This window comes from Notolepis coatsorum (genome assembly GCF_963971535.1).
Source record: "Notolepis coatsorum genome assembly, chromosome: 2".
Taxonomy (NCBI): domain Eukaryota; kingdom Metazoa; phylum Chordata; class Actinopteri; order Aulopiformes; family Paralepididae; genus Notolepis; species Notolepis coatsorum.
The window spans coordinates 47,639,372-47,663,624 of NC_140166.1; the positions used below are offsets into that span (position 1 = coordinate 47,639,372).

Consider the following 24,253-nt stretch of genomic DNA (forward strand, 5'->3'; position numbering starts at 1 on the left):
GGAGAAGTTCCCCTTCTTTGCAGGGGTATAACTTTTTAAATTCTATTGCTAAATTGCCATTATTAGGGCCCATTCAATGTCCTATATGTATTGTTCAGGGTGTATGAACGTTAAACTTTTTCATTCACATATTCATACTAAAATATGATCTAAAGTATAAGTATGTTTTCATCTCTTTCTGCAGCTTTCTCCAGAACGTGATTTATAGCCCCAAATGCATTATATTGATGATCAAATACAGTTTGATAGCAATCGGCGTGATATAAAAAAATCCAACTGGACGGACTTCTGGAAGTTACTACACATCATCTGATGTTGACCGGATGGGCGAGGGGGCGTTTATAATTCCGTGGGCAGCGTTAATACCATTCATCTAATGTGGGTCAAATGTTCATCATAGCAGTTAGTGTCGAACACGGAAATATTACACGCTAAAACTCACCCCAGTATCTGCGGGCCGTTGGGCGATCAGCGTGGGGTAGACAGTTTTCCATTATGGGATGTTGAAATACTCTGTCCATTTCCAGGTTGTATAATAATATATACGTCCAAATCATGTTGTTTTTTCGAGTTATTTGCAGCGATCGATGTTCACTGTGTGAAGACTGAGTCTCTCTAACATTAGCGAGTGCCCGGACCACATATGGAGTGAGTCCTGCCGGGTTAAAGGTAACATCCGTTTTTTCGATCTGCCGATCGGCCACCAGATGGCGGTCTTGAACTGCTAGAGGATTGAGAGGAGATCACACTTGTGTCTAAGGCCCCCGGAAAGGAAATATGATTCCGATCACAGATTTTTGAAATATTGATATCAAAGACGAGTTACGGCGTCTTCGGCAACTTGAGCATGGCGGGGAAGGACGCCTAAACACGTCTTCCGGCAGTTAAAGTGTTAAGGGGATGCAGACCAGAGAAAGACTTTCGTCTTGTTTACATCAGGGTCCCCCATTTTCAATTCATCAGGACATATATGACATACAGATAAACTGACAGCCCTAATTACAACCTTTATTTAATGGTTAATATTTTGATAAAAGGTAATTTACTATATTTGTACGGCATTTACACTTAAAGTAGAAAAACAAAAGTAATCTGTAAAATAATAGTGAATTTCCTGTGAAAAAACATTTATTTTTTACAGAACATTTATTTTTTACAGTACGTTACACACACAAATGCTACATTATGACAAATTTTACAAAGAAAGTATATTTAGATTCAAAGACTATTTTAATAGCTTTCTTTGAATACACGGTTTCTCTCCTGTGACGTACAAATGTTCAACAAAACCGCCAACATTGACTCAGCTAGACCTCTTTGTTATATCTGCAGCGCTAACAGAAATAAAAACAACCCAGGCCTATATTAAAGTGCAGCTTGGCTTAGAGGATAATGTCTTGTATGAACTACCAGTAATATAAATCATATTAACAACAAAAATGTGTTACGCCTTCATGTCAGATGATTTTCAAAAAGGAAAATGTACTCTGTCTACTCCACGCCATCCTAGGTTGTCAAAGTGGGCAGGGGTGAGGTGGGTTCTAGACCCATGTTACTGACCAGACACTCTATATCAGTGATGTCTGTTTACTGCAGAGTGGCAGCGCTAACAGAAATAAAAACAACCCAGGCCTATGTTAAAGTGCAGCTTGGCTTAGAGGACAATGTCTTGTATGAACTACTCAATCAATCATGTACCTCGGCGCGGCTGAATAACAGTAGCAGTGATCGCCTGCTGCGTCCATCGCCAGTGGTGCGTTATTGAAATCATCTGGGGTGACACGCACCACGCGCGTGCGCTCCCGCGAATGCGCATTTAATGTCCCCTCGCTTGAGCACAGACTAAAGCAGTGCCTAATTGCCTCTACGAATGGAATGTAACACATATCTTCACAACAAGTTAGGTGTGAATGTATCTGAGAACGTATTTAACACACCTGACGACCGGCGCTATTGATATGCAAATAGCGAGTACTTATCTGGGGTTGAGTGCAACCCCGTCCCATGAAGAACGCATGCCTGTCCATGGTGTGTATATATGTGTGCTAATATGGCGCGTTAAAGTTAATATGTGATTAATATGAACCAAAGCGTGTTAATATGTGATTAATATGATCGCCTGCTGCATCCATCGCGTGTATATATGTGTGCTAATATGGCGCGTTAGCGTTAATATGTGATTAATTATTACATACACTCAACCCCAGATAAGTACTCGCTATTTGCATATCAATAGCGCCGGTCGTCAGGTGTGTTAAATACGTTCTCAGATACATTCACACCTAACTTGTTGTGAAGATATTAATCATTAATATGAACCAAAGCGTGTTAATATGTGATTAATATGAACCAAAGCGTCGAACCAAGCGGGGATCTCATGCGCATGCGCGCGCGCGAGCACCTGGGCGAAGGAAAAGGAAATGCGCATCTATATGAATTGAAAATGGGGGACCCTGATGGAAACAAGACAAACGTCTTTCTCAGGTCTGCATCCCCTTAACAATTGTATGTATTGAGCCGTACTGTATTGTACCCATTCTGCAATCTGTTAAATAAAGTTTTCATTCATTCATTCATTACCGTACTTGTGTATGGCGAAGAATGCGGAAGCGCTCTTGCACTCTTCCGCTGGGATTAAGCTACACGCTGCCCGCCTGACAAGGGACTGTTTGTCAAGTTACGCAACTGTAGGCGAGACTCCAGATTCCCCGCCCCCGAGATGCCTGTCAATCAAGTGGAGCGCTGCAATTCAACAATAGGTGTGTGTGTGTGCATGTGCTTTCTGCCTTTTCGTTTCTGTTATCAAGGACAGAGTTTCCTTTACTAATTAAATAGGCGTAGGGAGCCTATTTCCCCATATGATCAAATCGACGTTGATAGATTATATATATTGAATTTTTTTTGGGACGGTTAACATTCACTTTGGGACGGTTAAAACTGTATTTCGGGACGGTTCTGGGACGGTGGTGAAAAAGGTTAGTCTGGAGCCCTGTACAGTCTCCTCCCCATCATATGTATAATCTCTGTTAGGATCTATGGGTAACAGTACTGAGTACTGTATATTTGCATGTTATATGTCACAAATGTAACATTACTATAATATACGGTACCTGTAGTATGTCATGTATGTCACTATGAATTGAAAATGGGGGACCCTAATGTAAACAAGACGAACGTCTTTCTCTGGTCTGCATCCCCTTAACAATTGTGTGTATTGAGCTGTACTGTATTGTACCCGGTAAAGGGATAGTGCAGAAACACATGCTTGTCAAGTTTGTCACGAAGGCAACCTGTGAGAGCGAGACACAGACAGAGGAGCCAGAGCTGGACTCCAGAACAAGGTGTGTAGAAATAGAAACACATCACCCCAGTGTACTTAGTACAGTTGCGCAGACAGACAGTCAGCAACCCCCAGAGGGCGATGACGAGAAGCACCTGAGGGTGATGTCGAGCGCCTCAAGCAGTGGGAGGTATCCCCCAAGGGAACACAAACCCCCGGAATATCTGCCAGACTATGCCAGGAAAGGGAGTGACGAGGAGGACAGTACACCTACCCCCGTTGAGTACTACTACAGGGTAGCTAGTGGAATAAACCCGACCTTAAGGAGACCACATTGTCCCCCAAAGAGGGCAGACAGACAGTGGGAGGGAAATGGTTGTATTCGATCCAGGAGGGTATTGAAGACCAGGAGCTGACTGCCGGGACAGACAGCAGTTACCTGGGAGAACGTCACTTCCGTTGCCCGGCCGCGTGTAGCTTAATCCCAGCGGAAGAGTGCAAGAGCGCTTCCGCATTTTGCCCTGATTGGCAGCGGTAACGCCCTCCAAATGCGCATTTTCTTTCCCCCCGCTCAGACGCCGAAATGGAATGCATGTAGTACATTGCAACACAACGCAGCATTTCCGCGTACATTGCAACGTAACACAACGCAGCTGTCAACTGTACTTTACATATTATCAAAACGAGGACCACATAATGTTATTTCCCTGTACATTGTAACGTTAACACAACGCAGCTGTCAACTGTACTTTACATATTATGGAATACATGTATATTATCGTGACGCGATTCACTCGCTGTCAACTGTACTTTACATATTATCCAAACGAGGACCACATAATGTTATTTCCCTGTACATTGTAACGTTAACACAACGCAGCTGTCAACTGTATACTTTACATATTATGGAATACATGTATATTATCGCGACGCGATTCACTCGAAACGCCATAATGTTATTTGCCTGTACATTGTAAGTAACGTTAACACAACGCAGCTGTCAAATGTACTTTACATATTATGGAATACATGTATATTATCGCGACGCGATTCACTCGCAAAGCCATAATGTTATTTCCCTGTACATTGTAACGATAACACAACGCAGCTGTCAACTTTACTTTGTAACATTGTTTTTTCGGTCATTCATAAAATTGATTGAATGAAATTGATTGAATGAAAATAACAGATTGCAGAATGGGTACAATACAGTACGGCTCAATACACACAATTGTTAAGGGGATGCAGACCAGAGAAAGACTTTCGTCTTGTTTACATCAGGGTCCCCCATTTTCAATTCATCAGGACATATATGACATACAGATAAACTGACAGCCCTAATTACAACCTTTATTTAATGGTTAATATTTTGATAAAAGGTAATTTACTATATTTGTACGGCATTTACACTTAAAGTAGAAAAACAAAAGTAATCTGTAAAATAATAGTGAATTTCCTGTGAAAAAACATTTATTTTTTACAGAACATTTATTTTTTACAGTACGTTACACACACAAATGCTACATTATGACAAATTTTACAAAGAAAGTATATTTAGATTCAAAGACTATTTTAATAGCTTTCTTTGAATACACGGTTTCTCTCCTGTGACGTACAAATGTTCAACAAAACCGCCAACATTGACTCAGCTAGACCTCTTTGTTATATCTGCAGCGCTAACAGAAATAAAAACAACCCAGGCCTATATTAAAGTGCAGCTTGGCTTAGAGGATAATGTCTTGTATGAACTACCAGTAATATAAATCATATTAACAACAAAAATGTGTTACGCCTTCATGTCAGATGATTTTCAAAAAGGAAAATGTACTCTGTCTACTCCACGCCATCCTAGGTTGTCAAAGTGGGCAGGGGTGAGGTGGGTTCTAGACCCATGTTACTGACCAGACACTCTATATCAGTGATGTCTGTTTACTGCAGAGTGGCAGCGCTAACAGAAATAAAAACAACCCAGGCCTATGTTAAAGTGCAGCTTGGCTTAGAGGACAATGTCTTGTATGAACTACTCAATCAATCATGTACCTCGGCGCGGCTGAATAACAGTAGCAGTGATCGCCTGCTGCGTCCATCGCCAGTGGTGCGTTATTGAAATCATCTGGGGTGACACGCACCACGCGCGTGCGCTCCCGCGAATGCGCATTTAATGTCCCCTCGCTTGAGCACAGACTAAAGCAGTGCCTAATTGCCTCTACGAATGGAATGTAACACATATCTTCACAACAAGTTAGGTGTGAATGTATCTGAGAACGTATTTAACACACCTGACGACCGGCGCTATTGATATGCAAATAGCGAGTACTTATCTGGGGTTGAGTGCAACCCCGTCCCATGAAGAACGCATGCCTGTCCATGGTGTGTATATATGTGTGCTAATATGGCGCGTTAAAGTTAATATGTGATTAATATGAACCAAAGCGTGTTAATATGTGATTAATATGATCGCCTGCTGCATCCATCGCGTGTATATATGTGTGCTAATATGGCGCGTTAGCGTTAATATGTGATTAATTATTACATACACTCAACCCCAGATAAGTACTCGCTATTTGCATATCAATAGCGCCGGTCGTCAGGTGTGTTAAATACGTTCTCAGATACATTCACACCTAACTTGTTGTGAAGATATTAATCATTAATATGAACCAAAGCGTGTTAATATGTGATTAATATGAACCAAAGCGTCGAACCAAGCGGGGATCTCATGCGCATGCGCGCGCGCGAGCACCTGGGCGAAGGAAAAGGAAATGCGCATCTATATGAATTGAAAATGGGGGACCCTGATGGAAACAAGACAAACGTCTTTCTCAGGTCTGCATCCCCTTAACAATTGTATGTATTGAGCCGTACTGTATTGTACCCATTCTGCAATCTGTTAAATAAAGTTTTCATTCATTCATTCATTACCGTACTTGTGTATGGCGAAGAATGCGGAAGCGCTCTTGCACTCTTCCGCTGGGATTAAGCTACACGCTGCCCGCCTGACAAGGGACTGTTTGTCAAGTTACGCAACTGTAGGCGAGACTCCAGATTCCCCGCCCCCGAGATGCCTGTCAATCAAGTGGAGCGCTGCAATTCAACAATAGGTGTGTGTGTGTGCATGTGCTTTCTGCCTTTTCGTTTCTGTTATCAAGGACAGAGTTTCCTTTACTAATTAAATAGGCGTAGGGAGCCTATTTCCCCATATGATCAAATCGACGTTGATAGATTATATATATTGAATTTTTTTTGGGACGGTTAACATTCACTTTGGGACGGTTAAAACTGTATTTCGGGACGGTTCTGGGACGGTGGTGAAAAAGGTTAGTCTGGAGCCCTGTACAGTCTCCTCCCCATCATATGTATAATCTCTGTTAGGATCTATGGGTAACAGTACTGAGTACTGTATATTTGCATGTTATATGTCACAAATGTAACATTACTATAATATACGGTACCTGTAGTCAGCGTTGCGTTGTTATTATGGGCTGAGCCGCCACGCAGGATAATGACGCCGCGCGCGCGCGGCCCCGCGCGCATGCGCATATGTTCCCTCGCGCACAATAATACACTTTGTTTGTATAGCCTTTCATACAGAAACTGCAGCTCAAAGTGCTTCACAACAGAATTAAGACAGGCATAAAATGAGCACATAAAGTGCAGACATATAAAATCAGTTTTTCACATTAGGATCTAACATCCCAACAGGCAACCTTGTTTATGGTTTGATTCAGTTTTAATATAAATAATAAAAATAAAGAGAAGATTAATTAATTATCTACTCAGTCCCGAAGTTTGTGATGTAGATATGGAATGTCCCGGGTTGCTGCTGTTTGCAGAGTGTGTTGTTGTCCGGGGGTGAGTGGTGGTGGGTGGGGGGTTGAACAAAGAGTCCCAGACTGGTTGAAGACACCAGCCTATAGCGGCTATTGTTATGATAATGCGAGGTAGCGCCGCAGGTAAACACAACGATCCGAGCCGAGCGCAGCGCGTTCTCGCGAGCGCGTGCATGTGCGTGCACGCGCTTCTGCTCAAATCTTTAATACTCAGTGAGGTACCACTGAGTGGTACCCCGTGCCATGAACAACGCATGCCTGCCTGTAGTATGTCATGTATGTCACTATGAATTGAAAATGGGGGACCCTAATGTAAACAAGACGAACGTCTTTCTCTGGTCTGCATCCCCTTAACAATTGTGTGTATTGAGCTGTACTGTATTGTACCCATTCTGCAATCTGTTAAATATTGATTGAAAAGTTTATTAACAGATTGCAGAATGGGTACAGTACAGCTCAATACATACAATTATTAAGGATGCAGACCAGAGAAAGACTTTCGTCTTGTTTACATTAGGGTCCCCCATTTTCAATTCATCATAACATATATGACGCACACGACATACAGATAGACAGTACTGCTACATCTATACATTTATGACATACCAGATTTGCAAATACAGTACTGTTTGTGATACAAAAAGTGTCCAGAAAAGAGTGTATATACATTTGACGTAGAAACTGTACATTGGAGGAGGTTGGGTAGGTGGGACTGTACATTGGAGGTGGGGGGGGGCTGGGTGGGGGACACTGTACATTGGAATACTGACAAAGCCATACTTGGTAATTTACTGTACAACTGGGTTGGGACATTTGTAGGGGCCAGTTTCAAATTGCAGTCTCCCGTAGGTGTTCTTTGAGAGTGTTTTTGAAAGTGGGTAGTGATTCACATTCCTTTACAGCTTTGGGTAGGGCGTTCCACATTGATGTGGCATCTGGGCCGAATCTGGGTTTAACATGATTTGTGGAGCTCCCTCTGGTGTTGTGATCGTGGTATTCACTGACCTTTGGGAAGTATTTTGACATGTACATGGGGTACCTTGGTCGTGTAGTGTATCTTGTAGACCAGGCCCATTGCAAATTGCTGTACTCTGTCGTCTACTCTAAGCCATCCTAGGTTGTCAAAGTGGGCAGGGGTGAGGTGGGTTCTAGGAGTCAGGTCAAGCAGTAGTCTGACAGTTTGTTTTGAGATGTTTGTAATTTGGTTTTTAGTGCCTTTGAGGTGCTTTGGTACCATGAGGTGCAAGCATAGTCGTAGTACCCTTGAATGAGTGCTCCTGCCAGAGTCTTCAGGGTATTCTTGTTTACCAGAGAGGAGATCCCGTACAAGAATAGAGTTCGTTGGTTGACTTTTTTTTATTACATTGGATGCCATTTTGTCACAGGAAAGATTAGCCTCTAGGATGGAACCCAGGTGCTTATTGCTTATTCCCAGAGGAAGAGTGCTGCAGAGTGCTTCCGCGTTTTCCCTGATTGGCTGCGACACGGCCCGCGGCAGCCGCAGAGCGGAGCGGTAGCCGTAATCCCTGATGTTTTTCATTCGACGCTTAGCTCAACTGGCAGCGCTGCGGTCCGTTGGTGACAAGTTCGAATCCCTTCAATTTTTTTTTTTTTACGTGCATTCTTTCGCCGGTTAAGTTTAGGCATGTTAACTTAAGGTTAAGGTTAGGCATTGTTTCGGAGTTGGTTAAGGTTAGAAGGGTTACGTTTAGGCGCTGTTAAGGAGCTGGTTAAGGTTAGAGTTTGTCTTAGAGAATGGCAATAGACAGCCTATTTCCGCGCTGCAGCGCGAGGCAATAGACAGCCTATTTCCGCGCTGCAGCTCTCTCGCGCTGCCGTGGTCACATGGCCAATCAGAGAAAACGCGGAAGCACGCGACGCACTCTTCCGCTGGGAATAAGCTACCCAGGTAGGTAATTTCATCTTTCCTTGTGACAATATTGTCACCCACTGTAACTGAGAAGCCGTCGGTCTTGCTGAGTTTGTTATTTGATCTGAAGAGAATGGACTCCGTTTTACCCATGTGTAATGATAGTTTGTCATCAGCGAGCCAGGTGCAGATTCTGCCAAGTTCTGAGTGGAGGGTTTTTTCAACCTGTAACTTGTTCTTGTCAGAGACCAGCAGGGCTGAGTCGTCCGTGAACAAGAACAAGTTGCAGTCACAAGCTGACGACCGCATGGCTTCCATCAAATGGTGGGATGCATAACTAACTACTACTGTCCAAATCTGAATCATGCAGAATATCATGCGATTGCAGACAAACCCGTTCATGATGCTCCGTTTAATCTTTTCTATGCTAAACTAAAAGAAAAAAGAGACGGCAACAAATATAAAAGATAGATGACAACTTTATGACTCGAGTTACAACAGTTTAGAATAAATTATGAACATAGGAGCATTAATGTCACGTGACCAGCCTCAAGCTGCAGTTAAAAAGACAACAGGCCTCATTTATCAATGCATTTGCATGTTGCTCATGTAATGTGTAAAATACAGCTGCGCTAAAATCTTACTCTGCATTTATTAGCCTTGGAGACACAAGGGGATATCCTCATCCCTCCTGTTACCTTGACAAATCTCCAGAGCTAGCAGGCAATTGCTGGTTCACGCGATGAATATCAATGAACTTGCAATAACATTCACACCAACTAACATTTGAAACATGTGGAAATGGCCGTGACTGGAGCCTTGGAGGTAAATGCTGTGCTTGCAACCATCGGTACAAACATAGATACAAACTTAAATCCTAAACTGAGAAGCAAGTATGATTTTAAGCGAGTATGAAAAGCAAAAGTGCTGGTTACACAGTACTAGTGTAGTGAGGTCTCCATAAAAACCTCCAACATCAAGTTCAGCCACATATAAAACGTAAATAAAAGAGAAGCTAGGTGCATTTTCACTTCAACATAAATAAGTGACTGCATAAGCAAGGGGTCAACCAGCAGCATTGTCAGGAAAGGACCCCCAATTTTTATAAAAAGAAAAGAAAGGTTAACCTCGCCAAGGACTGACAAGTTAATCGGACACCAAATTCCCCTTAATAGGCCTCCTTCCATTGCATTTTCAAGACCAAAAAAGCAATGATCTAAATCCCAGTGGCCTGTTACCAACATGAAAATAGAATTTTGTCCAAAATGTTTCTCTTTCCAACTCCCTCCACATATACCGTTAACCGTTTCTCGGAGTTTACAGATAAACATTTGCTTGTTTCTCATTTGTTAAATGAGGCCCATTGACGTCAATATCACAAATACATTTCATATACAGAAAAATAATCCCTTTTGGCATTCAGGCTAAACTGTACCGCTGTACCTCTGACTTTACAATTCGTTTTTACAGATCCCTTTTCGATGTAGTGTAGGCACATGCCATACTTTAATATACAGCACCGTGTCTAATCTATACCACCGACATACACAAACCACTCCACTGTCCACTCCATAACCCATTCACACCGTCGCACATGTACACTACACACACAAAATAAGAGCCAAATTAAATAGGTCAGTACAAAATAACTACAATCATGAGCAGATACTGTATCTCTTGCATCTAATGCCTTGTCTCCATTAGCTACGTCCAGCTGACTGGGAATAGACATGGTCTATCTAGCATGGTATGGCTGTGCAACAACAGTCCCAGCCAGCTTGGGTTAGGTCTGGCCAGGTTGTGAAAGGTGGCTGCCTCAGTTTGGCCAGGTTCTAAAGCACGGCTAAACCCTGGCTAGTGGAAACAAGGCATTAGATTCCCCATGGTGACCTGGGACAGCTAACCTGCCCTTTATTGAGTTGCTCTCCAGTTCCCTTAGTGTTCACCCCGGCCTGTCCCCCGAGTGGTCCCAGCGTCTCAGTGCTGCCCCGCGTCCCGGATGCGACAGGCCACCGCTGTGATCAACGCCGCGCCCTTCCCGCTGCCGTCTTCCGACTGGAGGAAAGTGACCTCGCACTGTGGCGCCAGGTCCCGTACGGTGTCGTGCAGGATGCTGGAGAAACTGTTGGCGGAAGGTTGGAGGTGCAGAGCAGAAGAGAGACTTGTCAGCAGAAAGCACAAACTATGACATGAAGTTTTTCACCCTGACCTTCTACAAATGTTTTTTCTTTCCAATGACCAAAGTCTGTGACCCTTAAAAGGGGCACTTCGCCTAAAAACACCAATTTAGTGTAAGGTCATGGTATCTTTTCAATTTATTACAGTCAGGATAAAAAAATGGTAAATGGCTTTTATCCAAAGCGCTTTACAATTTGTTCCTCACATTTTACCCATTCACTCACACCGACAGAAGAGGCAACCATGCAAGGGTGCCAACCTGCTCATCGGGAGCAGTTAGGGGTTAAACTTAAACGTCTCGCTCGAGGACAAACGTCTCGCTCGAGGACACTTCGACACACTGCCCGGGAATCGAACCGGGAACCTCCGGATTACCAGATGACTGCTCTACCTCCCGAGCCACCATCGCCCCGGGTGAATACAAGTGTACAAAAAACACTTGCTAGCCGACCCACGCTGCTCGCGGGCCTTCCTCAGGGGAACTGGACGACGAGGAACACTGTGGAAACGTCAGGCGTGTAGACCGTCCGTGGTGCTATCAGAGGCGTGTAGACTGTCCGTGGTGCTATCAGAGGCGTGTAGACTGTCCGTGGTGCTATCAGAGGCGTGTAGACTGTCCGTGGTGCTATCAGAGGCGTGGAAACGTCAGGCGTGTAGACGGTCCGTGGTGCTATCAGAGGCGTGTAGACTGTCCGTGGTGCTATCAGAGCTGTGGAAACGTCAGGCGTGTAGACTGTCCGTGGTGCTATCAGAGCGCAAGAGGCAGTAGACGCGCAATATGATGTGCCTTTCTGAAGACTGCATGCCGCCTCCTATTGAAATAGTTTGCAATTCTTGTTGCGTCACAATCTATGGAGATAATAATTTGATTTCTTATTTATGTTCAACTGAATGAATGAAAATCATGAATTTTGTGAATTGAACATGTCAAGCGTGGTATATGATGCAAAAATTAAATGTGAACCTATTCATATTTGTACGACACAGAGTATCTATAATATAATTATCCTATAATGATGCTATGAGGCAGGGCATATTATTACTTCTGGATCTCAGTTTGTCCCTGGTTGAAGCTATTCTTTATTTTTTATCTACTTTTTCTCCCATTTTTCTATTTTTCTCCCATCCCAATTTCGTATCGTCCAATTCTACCCTCCCCTGTCTCGAACGTTGCTACACTATGCCTCCCACAAGCCGGCTGCAATGTGGACGAAGCCTTGCATCACGTGTCCCCTCCGGTACACGAGGAGGCAGCCGTTGCATCTTTTCACCTGCACAGCGCGATCTCTCAGCGGCGAGGGTCTGCGTGAGAGGGACACGCCGCCCCCGTCGCTTCCTGATTCTGCTGCGCAGGCGCACCAACCGACCTGTAGGAGTCGCTGTCCACAACTTCCGATCCTCACCCACCAGCTTCCCACCCCTAACACTGCCAATTGCGTTAGTATGAACGACCAGCCAAGCTGGTAGCAATGCCGAGAGCTGGGCTCGAACCCAGCATCTCCTGCATTAGTGGCGAGCGCCTTGCCCACTGCGCCACTTAGCCGCCCTGGTTGAAGCTATTCTGAAGGAGCCCCAGTGTGGACTTTTCTCATACATTATGAAACTGTCAAAATGCTGAGCCTTGGCGAGCACTGTTCTTAACCCATTCACTACCACACTACAGACGGTTAACCTTTCACTACCACACTACAGAAGGTTAACCTTTCACTACCACACTACAGAAGGTTAACCCTTTCACTACCACACTACAGAAGGTTAACCTTTCACTACCACACTACAGAAGGTTAACCTTTCACTACCACACTACAGAAGGTTAACCTTTCACTACCACACTACAGAAGGTTAACCACTGTAGTGTTGTAGTGAGAGGTTAACCTTCTGTAGCGTGGTTGTGAAAGGGTTAACCGTCTGTAGTGTGGTAGTGAAAGGGTTAACCTTCTGTAGTGTGGTTGTGAAATGGTTAACCCTTTGTCGTGTGGCAGTGAAAGGGTTAAAAGGGAATGAGAAGAGCTGATTTGATTGGTCATAACTGAAGCGAGCTCCCAACGCCACCTGCTAATAATGTATCCCTCCTGCTCCAGTCCTTTTGAGAAATGTGCCGTGCTGCACCAAGGAAGGACACACTTGCATCTTTGGTCACCAAATTACAAAAAGTCAAATCGGACACACCCACGTGCACCAACGGCGTGAGCTCACGCCTGCGCTTGTGCTTGCATCTAGATTCATGAAAACGGGGCCCATAGTGGCTAGTATGAATATAGCCTTTATAACTAGGGATGTTCGATATTGGCTTTTTTACCGATATCCGATATACCGATATTGTCCAACTCTTAATTTCCGATATCAACAGATACCGATATATGCGGGGTTTCCCCCCCAAGAAAAATGGAATAATTTCAGGTCATTAACACATATCTCTTATCGTGGAATTAACACAACATTATACATACTTTTGACAATAAATAAAATAAGAATTTGTTCTTACTTGCTTGTCTGGGTAAATAAATGTTAAAAAAATTTAAAATTAAATGTTTAAACCGATAATTTCCGATATTACATTTTAATGCCATATTGGCCGATAATATCGGACATCCCTATTTATAACCAACCAACCCATACACCCACCCACACACACACACACGTGGTCCTCACTGGGGGTGCAGTTTGTAGAGCGTGCCGTCCACGCCCACGGTGACGCGGAGCTTCTCCAGCTCACGGTTGTGTCTGATCTTGTCCACCACGGCCGCCAGGCCGGCACCACAGAGCTGCGCCGCCCGGCGGGCCACCACGCTGCACACCTCCTTCACCAGGATGCTGTCGTCACACGTGGAGCTGGTCAGACCCAGGTGCTGCAGAATGGAGCGCACCTGCCGCAGGGCCAGCCGGTCACTGGGGGGGGGGGGGTCACAGGGAGGCGCAGGGTCATGTGATTTGGTTTGGGATTTGATTGAAGTTTATTTCAAATATGCAACATAACAAAAAAACATCAAGTACATATATAGCCTTAACACAATCTGCGCCGGAAACGAGTTAACTCGTTATTGCCCGCCATGCATTCAGCGCCAGAAACGGGTTAACTCGTTTTTGGGATCGTTATTTCGTTTAAAAGGGGAATTCACATGTGTTCTTCTTGTGCCCAAGGACAGTTCAGACTGAACACGCACCACTCTCTCCTGAAGCTAGAAATCCGTGAAAACCCTCCAATCGGTGACGTAATGGATGTAAATTCTGGGACTGCTCCATAGACAACGAATGGGGCTCTGATTTTGTGAGGCTGTAAAATGTTTGCGTGAGCTTTTACACCACAATGAGGTTTATATTCTAGCATTGCTAGCCGTTCTGAACCAGAATTAAAACCACATTTTGTCGTAAAAGCTCACCATTCGTTAGTCTATAGAGCAGCTCCAGATTTTATATCCCAGCTGATTGTCATCACATCACTGATTGGAGGGTTCTCCCTCTCATCAGCATTAGAAATAGTTTACATAAAATAATCCAATGGAAATAATACTCCAACATTCATTTTGATGATCACATCTTCTCAGACATGGTCACGAGAATCTTCAGAAAACATCTACCTGCTGCATTGAGACTTTGCACATTTGAGAACAAGGTAGTGTGACATTGATTAGGCACATGTGACACGCTTAGGCTACAGCTAGGTTAGATATCACATTCATCAGATTTGTGTCGTGTTCTTTTTATGCCATTGTGCCTTGCAGCGATACATCCAGCTCCACCCCATTATAAGGAGATGCACTGACCAATAGGGTGGGGGGAAAAAATCGATACGTAGTAGTTTTTGCGTGGCGATACTGTATCGATACAGGGACGCCAAGTATCGATATTTAATTATTCATAATTTAATTTTTTTTGTATAAGGAAGTTGCATTGTTCATTTCAATACCTGTAATAGTACAGTTGTCCACACACACGTGTGCATTCAGTTAAGTTGGAATATGACTAATACAAACAGTTCAGTTTATCAGGTACATGCAACACAGATTACAGTGTTTACATCCGTCTGCTTTATTAGATAAAACATGTTGACAAAGTTTTACTTTGCAGTTGAAAAAAGGTAATAAATAAAATTTGATCCAAAGAAAAATAAAAATATCGCAATATTAATATCGCAATACTCAGCGTATCGAGATATATTTAGTATCGCGATACTATCGTATCGTGACGCAAGTATCGCGATAGTATCGTATCGTGAGGTCTCTGGCGATTCCCACCCCTAACTGACAACGTTCCCTACCCAGTTGGATTTATTCTACTCTCTTTTTAACAAGCACAAATGGTTGTTCCCACGGTGAAGAAGAGATGTTCAGAGAATAGGGACTCATGTAATACAATAGATCTGACCTCGCAGCCCTTGTGTAAGCGTACTCGCCTTTCAATCTGCGACAGGAACTTGGTTTCAAAGATGCCCCGGGTCTTGAGCCTCTCGGACAGTTTGCCCCGGAAGAGCAGGCCCCTCGCTGTGAACTCCAGCAGCACGTTCCTGACGATCTCGCCCAGGTACATGCCACTGATCATCTTCTCGTATCTGGGGAAAGACCAGACAAGGCAACAAAGTGAGGTACATGCCACTGATCATCTTCTCGTATCTGGGGAAAGACGGGACAAGGCAACAAAGTGAGGTACATGCCACTGATCATCTTCTCGTATCTGGGGAAAGACGAGACAAGGGATAATAATAATAATGCAGGACCTCTTTAGAGGTCTTTATTCGGCATGCAACAAACTGGACATGCAATGGGAGCGGCACACACACACACACTGTAATACACACAGATTGTCTTTTCTCAGTCGCCGATGCGATTGAGCTCTGTGCTTAACCCATCCCGTCGTCCTTCCCCCCCAAGGGCAGCCGGGAGCAGACAGGGCGTCGACAAGGGGCCGCGCCCGGGGACCAATCCAAGTGCTCCTGCCCGTCTTCGTCAAGGACGCAACAGCGATCTGTTGGTTGTGCATGTTTTTCCATTGGGTTTCTCTTATCGGGGGGGAACCCTTGCGAGCACGGGGAGAACATGCAAACTCCACAGAAAGGCCTGGGAGATCCCCCACCTGGGTACCTGGCGACGCGGAAACCTGGTCCCCAAGCGGGAATCGAACCCTGGACCTTCTTGCTGTGTTAATAGATCTGGCCAAGGCCTTTGACACTGTGGATCATGAACAGCTTTTGGAGCGGCTGAGAGACATTGGTGTCACTAATCACAGTGTAGCATGGTTCGAGAACTACCTCTCTGATCACACTCTGTCAATAAAAACCGACAACCTATTAACCCAGTCCCTATCCATCTCTAAGGGGGTCCCCCAAGGCTCCTTACTAGCTCCAATCCTCTTCTCCATCTATATAAACAACATAGGCCAGTTCGCTGGAAACTCCCTAATTCACCTCTATGCTGATGACACAGTCCTGTACACCTCTGGTCCCTCCCCGGATGCTGTCCTGAAAACTCTCCAGGAGAGCTTTCTAAAAATCCAAGCTGGTTTCTCCGCCCTTTGCCTGGTCCTAAACACCAGCAAGACCAAAGTTATGTGGTTCGGCCACAAGGGTACCTCCCAGACTGGCACCATTGTAGCCGCCGATGGCAAAAAGCTTGAACTGGTCACCTCTTATAAATACCTGGGAGTGTGGATCGACACCAAACTCTCCTTCTCTGAACACCTAACTAAACTGCAGGCCAAAGTCAAAGCAAGGCTTAGCTTTCTGTATAGGAACCGTTCCTCCTTCACTAGATCTGCTAAACTCACCCTGGTCCAGATGACTGTCCTGCCGCTATTTGATTTTAGCGATGTAATCTACCGCTTGGCCCGTAAAGGTGATCTAGAGCGCTTAGATATCCTATATCACTCCGCCATTCGCTTCGCTACCAATGCCCCCTACAGGACCCACCACTGCGAGCTATACTCCCTAGTAAACTGGCCCTCCCTGGAGATTAGACGCAACATCCACTGGCTGGCCTTTGTATATAAAACACTTCTAGGCCGTAATCCCCCTTACCTTACTCGCCTAGTCCACCCTCGTCCACTCCCAAATTACCACACCCGGTCAGCCACACATATCCTGGTAAACGCCCCCCATGCCAACTCCTCACAAGGCCGTTCCTCCTTTCAGTACGCAGCAGCTGATAGCTGGAACACACTACAAAAAACCTTAAATATGGAAACGTTTATTTCAATTCGATTGTTTAAGGAAACTTTAACAAACTCCCTAGAGCACTCATGTAGATGTTTCTCCATGTGCTAACACCATGCTGCCACTATTGTTCTGTTGTCCGCCAGTTGTTGTTCAGTTCAGTTGTTGCTCTGTATGTATGTCCTGCCTTTTTAATAATGTTCCTTTGTGTTTTATTTTTATTTATTTGATTTTATCCCCCATCCCCTTTCCCCTAGGGGGCTTTTTACCCCCAAATAGGCCGTTATTGAAAATAAGAACTTGTTCTTAATTAACCTGCCTATTCAAATAAAGGTTTGATGATGATGATGGTTAACCACTACACCACCGTGCCACACATCAAGTGAGAACATTGAGCTCCCCCAGATCCTGAGAGCCTCCCCCTCTGTGGACTCATTCAAGGGTCAACTAAAAACCCACCTGTTCAGGTTGGCGTTGGCCACGTATACACGTGATTTTGTTTCTTCCGTTTTGTCCATGCCTGTTTTAATTTTGTATGTTTTTTTTATGAATTGACCCGTTCTTTGTTTTTTTAACTGGTGAAGCACTGTTTTTACACAGTTTATTTTTTTTAATACCTTGGATGTGTTTTTATTTTGTATGAATAAAAAAGAATAAAAGACGTGCCGCAGTGCACCCTGCAACCCTCGTTACTAGTCAGCGGTAGTACCTCTGTTTTTCTGGATTGGTGGAGCTGTCGTCCACGATCCGGTCAAACTCTGTGCAGAAGTCCTCCAGCTCTCCGTCGTCTCCGAACGCCCCCCACTCCATGTTGACACACATGCGCCCGTCCTCCCCCTCCACCAGCTCCACGTTGTGCATCTCCTCCATGTAGCAGGCGTTGGTGCCAGTGCCTGCGCAGTGGCAGGCGGAGGAGAGGGGGATTTAGAAGGGTGGAGTTGTAGAGAAAACGGCATCAGAAAAAAAAGTTATAATAAAACACAGTACCGGTATATATATATATACATTTTGTTTTATGTCCTAAATTTAAGGAAATATATATATTTTTTTCTTTCTTTTTTTAAATGTAGTCCTACACCTTACTTCTTCCACCCTCAGCCATCTGTAAAAAATAAATTATAAACCAAACAATGTAAACAATGACGATGTATTTAAAATGTTGTGTTATATATAAACAATGGAGTCGAAACGCGCTCTGCTGGACAAACTTGGAGCAGCGTAAAAGGAACAGAGCAGCGGTGCATATTACGTCCATCTCCCGCGCAGCAGCCTGGTGGAAACTGCAGCAGTGAATGAAATGAAAGCGTCTCTGGACAGGGACACGCTGCTTCCCTGTTGGTCTATACTCGTCAGTGAAAGTGATCCTCGGTATCGCTAGATACTGAAGGTTTACTACTTGGAATTAGTATTGGCAGTGAAAAATGGTGAGTGATTTGCCGTGGGGGATGTAGAGGATTTCACAACAGTAAGAGATGGTGTGTGTGTGTGTGTGTGTGGGGGGGGGGGGGGGGGGGGGGGGGGGGGTCGGCTCTCATTGGGGGAATGCAATATCTTTGTGTAGGGGATCGTGCAATATCCTTGATGTGTATGTTCTGGTGTATATGGACTTGCGTGATACTACATGATAACTGTAGTTTGATTGTACATGTATTGTAGTGTCACTTTAAGGGAGTGATACCGATATATTGTGTGTATAGAGAGGCAGTGTGCTGCTATGCCCAAGACTAATTTCTCGTAAATGAGACAAGGCTAATCTAATCCAACAACCTCACATACATAGACTCTCAGTTGCATCCACACAAAAGACCTTGACATACCATTCCTGACTGACACACACACACACAGCACAAAGCCTTTTGTCTCGCTATCACTAAATGACGCACACAGCGCCCACCTTTTCCTCTGATAAACTCCGTTTAGCCAGAGATCTTGCATCTACTGTACTGACTGTGTGTAACTTCTCTCCATCCCATAATGTTACAGCATTATGCTGGAAATCTCTTCTTAATGTTTTGTAAGAAAAAATAAGAACTACATCTAACAGTTTGTGAATGACTTAATACAGAGGACATAAAGGCCAAATTAGGTATAGCGTCCTGGTTTGATTTCTTTTTTCAATTGATGTTTTTTTGACACGGTGAACATCCTTACAAGCTGCAGTGCATTTCTGTATCAACCCCAGATCCACCTCAGTCTCTTGTGGGATTAGTTTAACCCTTTCACTAACACAACCAAAGGGTTAACCCGTTCACTGCGACAATACAGAAGGTTAACACTTTCACAACCTGAACCACACCACAGAAGGCCAACCCTTTCACAACCACACTACAGGTTAACCCTTTAACTACCACCCTACAGAAGGTTAACCCTTTCACTGCCACACGACATAGGGTTAACACTTTCACAACCTGAACCACACCACAGAAGGCTAACCCTTTCACAACCACACTACAGGTTAACCCTTTAACTACCACCCTACAGAAGGTTAACACTTTCACACGACAAATGGGTTAACCCTTTCACAACCACTCTACAGAAGGTTAACCCTTTCACTACCACACGACAAAGGGCTAACCCTTTCACAACCACACCACAGAAGGTTAACCCTTTCACACCCACCTTACAGAAGGTTAACCCTTTCACTACCACACTACATAAGGTTAAACGTCTGTAGTGTGGTAGTGAAAGGGTTAAAGTGAGGGAGGGGGAGGCTCACCCACGATGAGGCCCACTTCACACAGAGGGTCCTCGTAGCCACAGGTCATCATGGTGCCCACTGTGTCGTTCACCACCGCCACCACGTCCAGGTCAAACTCCTGAGAAACAACACACATCCAGTTGAAGTGTCGATGAAAAGCAAATAGGAATTTAGTTTTACATCCATCAGAATGAATGTGTTTGACCACGGTTTGGTCGTTTACAGAATAGTGATGTGTTTCAGAATGAAACAGTGACTGTTTGGGTGCGACGCAACATTTGGATATTAGCCAAAATTGAGAGCAACACAAAGTGTCAAATGTTAGCCTCCTCGTATGGCGGCTGGGTGGCGCAGCGGTTTAAGCACTCGTCACCAACGTGTGAGACACTGGTATCGAATCCGGCTGTCAGCGTTGCCTCCAGCTTGGGCCGGCCGTCACACTGACTCAATTGGCAGAGTCAGCGGGAGGGAAGTCGATGGGTGGTAAATAATCTGGTCGTTGTAAACAGCGACTCCTACAGGTCGGTCAGGGCGCCTGCACAGCAAGGACAGGAGATGTCGAGGGTAGTGTGAGCCTCCCACACGTTACACCTCGCCAATGAGAGTCCGCGCTGGCAGGTGAAAAGATGTGGCTGGCTGACTCTGCATGTATCGGAGGGGACATGCGATAGATTCTTCAACCCTCCCTACGACCGACCAGTGGGGGGCACATGCGAGCACCGATCAAGACAGGGGAGGGGGGAATTGGCACGACTAAATTGGGATGAGAGAAAAACAGAAAAAAGAGAAAAAGTGGATAAAAGAAAAAAATATTAGCCTCCTCGTTTAAGTTCTCTCATCACATCACGGCATACATTACAAATGTAAGCTATTCTGGATTCAAAACAGCAGATTTCGTCAAACGGTGACAAATTGGCATCCCCAGTGTGTGTGTGTGTGTGTGTGTGGACTGACCTCTCTGCGATGGATGGCGTCCTTCAACAGTGATGCGACATCCTCCCCTTCACAGCCGCTGGCTTTGAAACCCTTGGTCCATCTCAAGAGGATGCCCTAAAGTGTTGGTGTGTGTGTTGGGGGAGCAGTATACAGGTCAGTGAAGGCCAAGTGTGCATTGAGACGTTAAAAAGGGGAATCACACCCATTTTAAGAATGTACGTATCTCAAATGTACGTAGGTCAAATCAGTTCTTCCTGTGTCCCAGGATAGTTCAGTCAATATCAACACACACCACTCTCTCCTGAAGCTAGAAACCAGAGAAAGAACATTCCACTCATTAATGTAACTGGGATGTAAAATCTGGGGCTGCTCCATAGACAATGAATGGGGCTCTGGCTTTTATGAGGCCATGAAATGTTTGTGTGAGCTCTTACACCCAAATTAGTTTTAATTCTGGTTCAGGCCTTCAAAGCATGGTAAAATATAAACCTAATTTGGGTGCAAGAGCTCATAAATAATTCTCGTTTGGTTATTGTTGTGTGGGACACCCTGAGATTACATTGTTTTACCCACACACCTCAGAGATATCATCCTGCTTTTATAGGTACAGTTGCCAAAGACAAAATAAATCTTAAAAATACGTTGGAAGGGGGGGTGCTGCAATATAATGTCAGTATTTATATATTTGTATATTATATACTGTAACTGTATAACTGTAACACTGTATATTATAAGTTTATCCTGCTCAAAGCACTTCACCATTTTAATATTGTGTGTATTGTTATTGAGCCGTACTGTATTGTAGCCATTCTCCAATCTGATAAAGTTTTCATTCATTCATTACACTACTGTACGTACACAATCATACGTGTAAAACCGACAAGATTGCAGCAGAGTAGATTTTCGAGTGATGACAGACTGTCACAGACTGATTGAATGACAGGTGAAACAACTAATTGTATTCACCTCCCGTCTCCCGGCCTTCGCACGCGCCACGAACCACTGAGCTACTGTGATACAGTGCTTGCGCAGTCAGTCGATTTGAGCTAGTAGTCAGACTTTGCCAGCACAGAATGTCTCACTCGCAGAAAATTAAAATATCAGATTTCTTTTCTAAACGTCCCGCCGGTCCCAGTGACAGTCCCACTAAATCTGATAAACGTCAGAGAGAGACAGAGACGACAGGTTCAGCCTCAGCATCAGGTATTGAAGAGTTAACCGAGTCTGTTCCCCTATACCCCCCCTCGGGCGCCAGGGGCTTCCACCGACGGGTGATGCAAATAGGGATGGGGTGTTATGGCAGCTCATGATGGAAAGAGTGCGCACCGAGTCTGATCCAGAGTTGAAGAATTGGCTCCAAAAGAGCAACATCCAAAACGAAATCTTACAGCTGTTTGCCCATGATATTCAGCGACAAATTAGAGGCAAAGCATCCAAAAGCTCATTCTTTGGCTTGAGCGCTGACGGAACCACTGATGTCACTCGAAAAGAACAATTCTCGTGTAATATACAGTTCGCCGATGACAACTTGGAAGCTCAGAACTTTAAATTTTTTTTAATAAATGGAAATGTATGGTTGAAACATGCAAACGTTCAAACGCACACACACTAATAAGCATTGGAGGCTTTTAACCAGGGCCGGACTGGGGAAATCATTCAGGCCAGGAAATAGTGCAAAATATAGCCCCAGTCAGGCCACTTTTTAAGCAGGGGGTCCCCCACCAGGATTTCTTTTGTTACAAAGACTTCATTTCCTGCATTCTGGTGCAGGATTTCTTTTATTTGTACCCTTTAACACTTTGGTTGCCTAAGGTTAAATTAATGATATACCATAGATTGCCAGCGCTATTTGTCTATGGAGAAAGTCCCCTTCTTTGCAGGGCTATAACTTTTTAAATTCTATTGCTACATTGCCATTATTATGGCCCATTCAAAGTCCTATATGTATTGTTCATTGTGTAGCAACGTTAAACTTTTTCATTCACATATTCATAGTAAAGTATGGTCTAATGTATAAGTATGTTTTCATCTCTTTCTGCAGCTTTCTCCAGAACGTGATATATAGCCCCAAATGCATTATATTGATGATGAAATACAGTTTGATGGCAATCAGCGCGATATAAAAAATTCCAACTAGACGTACTTCTAGAAGTTACTACAAGTCATCTGATGTTGACCGGATGGGCGAGGGGGCGTTTATAATTCCGTGGGCAGCGTTATACCAATCATCTAATGTGGGTCAAATGTTGATAATATCAGTTATTATCGAAGACGGTAACGTTACACGCTGAAACTCACCCCAGTCTCCGCGCGCCGTTGGGCGATCATCGTCGAGTAGAAATGTTATCATTATGGGATATATTATTACCCGGTCCATCTCCAGCTTGTATAATGGTATATACGTCCAAATCATGTTGTTTATCGAGTTATTGGCAATCGATCGCTATGTAGAGTGACGAGCTAGAGTCACGGGACATGTACCGAGTGGCCGGAAGCAATACGGACGTCTAGCAAAACCTCTAATGCGCTTCCTGTTAAGCGCTTGCGCCGATCGGCCACCAGATGGCGCTCCTGAACCGCCAGAGAGCTCAGTGGGTCCTGCTGGTGGATCTCAGGCCAGCGGAGGGACATTATGAATCCGATCGCAGATTTTTGAAATATTGATATAAAGACGACGTACAGCGTCCCCCGGCAACTTTAGCATGGCCAGCAAAGACGTCTAAAGACGGCTCCCGGCAGTCAAAGTGTTAAATGCCAGTTTGTGATGGCATCACAAATTAGTTAAAAAACAGGCTAACATATGTATGATTAGCAACAACACCGATTTTTATGGATTTTCAGTTTTTTTGTAATTGATAAATAGGCCTACAATATTTTATTCAACTTCAGCCCTGATCATAACACCACATATTCATTTTATAATTCTAACCCTTTAAATGCCAGTGTGTGTGATGGCATATATTTGCAATATATCAAATGCAAAGTAGATTTTTCTGGGGGGTATTATTACAGGCTAGCATGTGTCAATGATTAGCAGTTTTTTGTAAGGGTCCCGCCTCCACCAATCACATGCGGCTCCCTTTGTGCGTGTGTGAGAGCAAGAGAGAGAGAGATAGTTCTCCAACTTGTGTGAGTTGCAGTGATCTCCTGGTTGTTCCCCACCTAGGTTATCTAACTATTGCGCTGGTGCAACTAGAAACACTGGCCTGGCCTGCTTCCAAGTTCAGTGGCCTGACTGCAAATGTTTTTTTTTTAATCATCTGGCGACCCCCCTGCCGCAGCTCAAAGGCCGCACCCCCTACCGATTTAAAGTTCC

The 24,253-nt window shown here is 44.4% G+C and overlaps 1 protein-coding gene across 1 annotated transcript in view; it reads right to left on the minus strand.

The window, feature by feature from the left end:
- Nucleotides 1-9,443: 9,443 nt before the first annotated feature.
- hk2 (hexokinase 2) overlaps nt 9,444-24,253 on the minus strand; it is a 60,728-nt gene continuing 45,918 nt past the window's right edge. The window contains exons 13-18 of the mRNA XM_084337938.1: nt 20,956-21,051; nt 20,020-20,119; nt 18,013-18,196; nt 15,552-15,707; nt 13,811-14,047; nt 9,444-11,102 (exon numbers count right to left, since the gene is read on the minus strand). Of these exons, the coding sequence (XP_084194064.1) occupies nt 10,958-11,102; nt 13,811-14,047; nt 15,552-15,707; nt 18,013-18,196; nt 20,020-20,119; nt 20,956-21,051 (918 nt within the window). The 3' untranslated portion in view covers nt 9,444-10,957. The remainder of the gene's footprint in view (nt 11,103-13,810; nt 14,048-15,551; nt 15,708-18,012; nt 18,197-20,019; nt 20,120-20,955; nt 21,052-24,253) is intronic.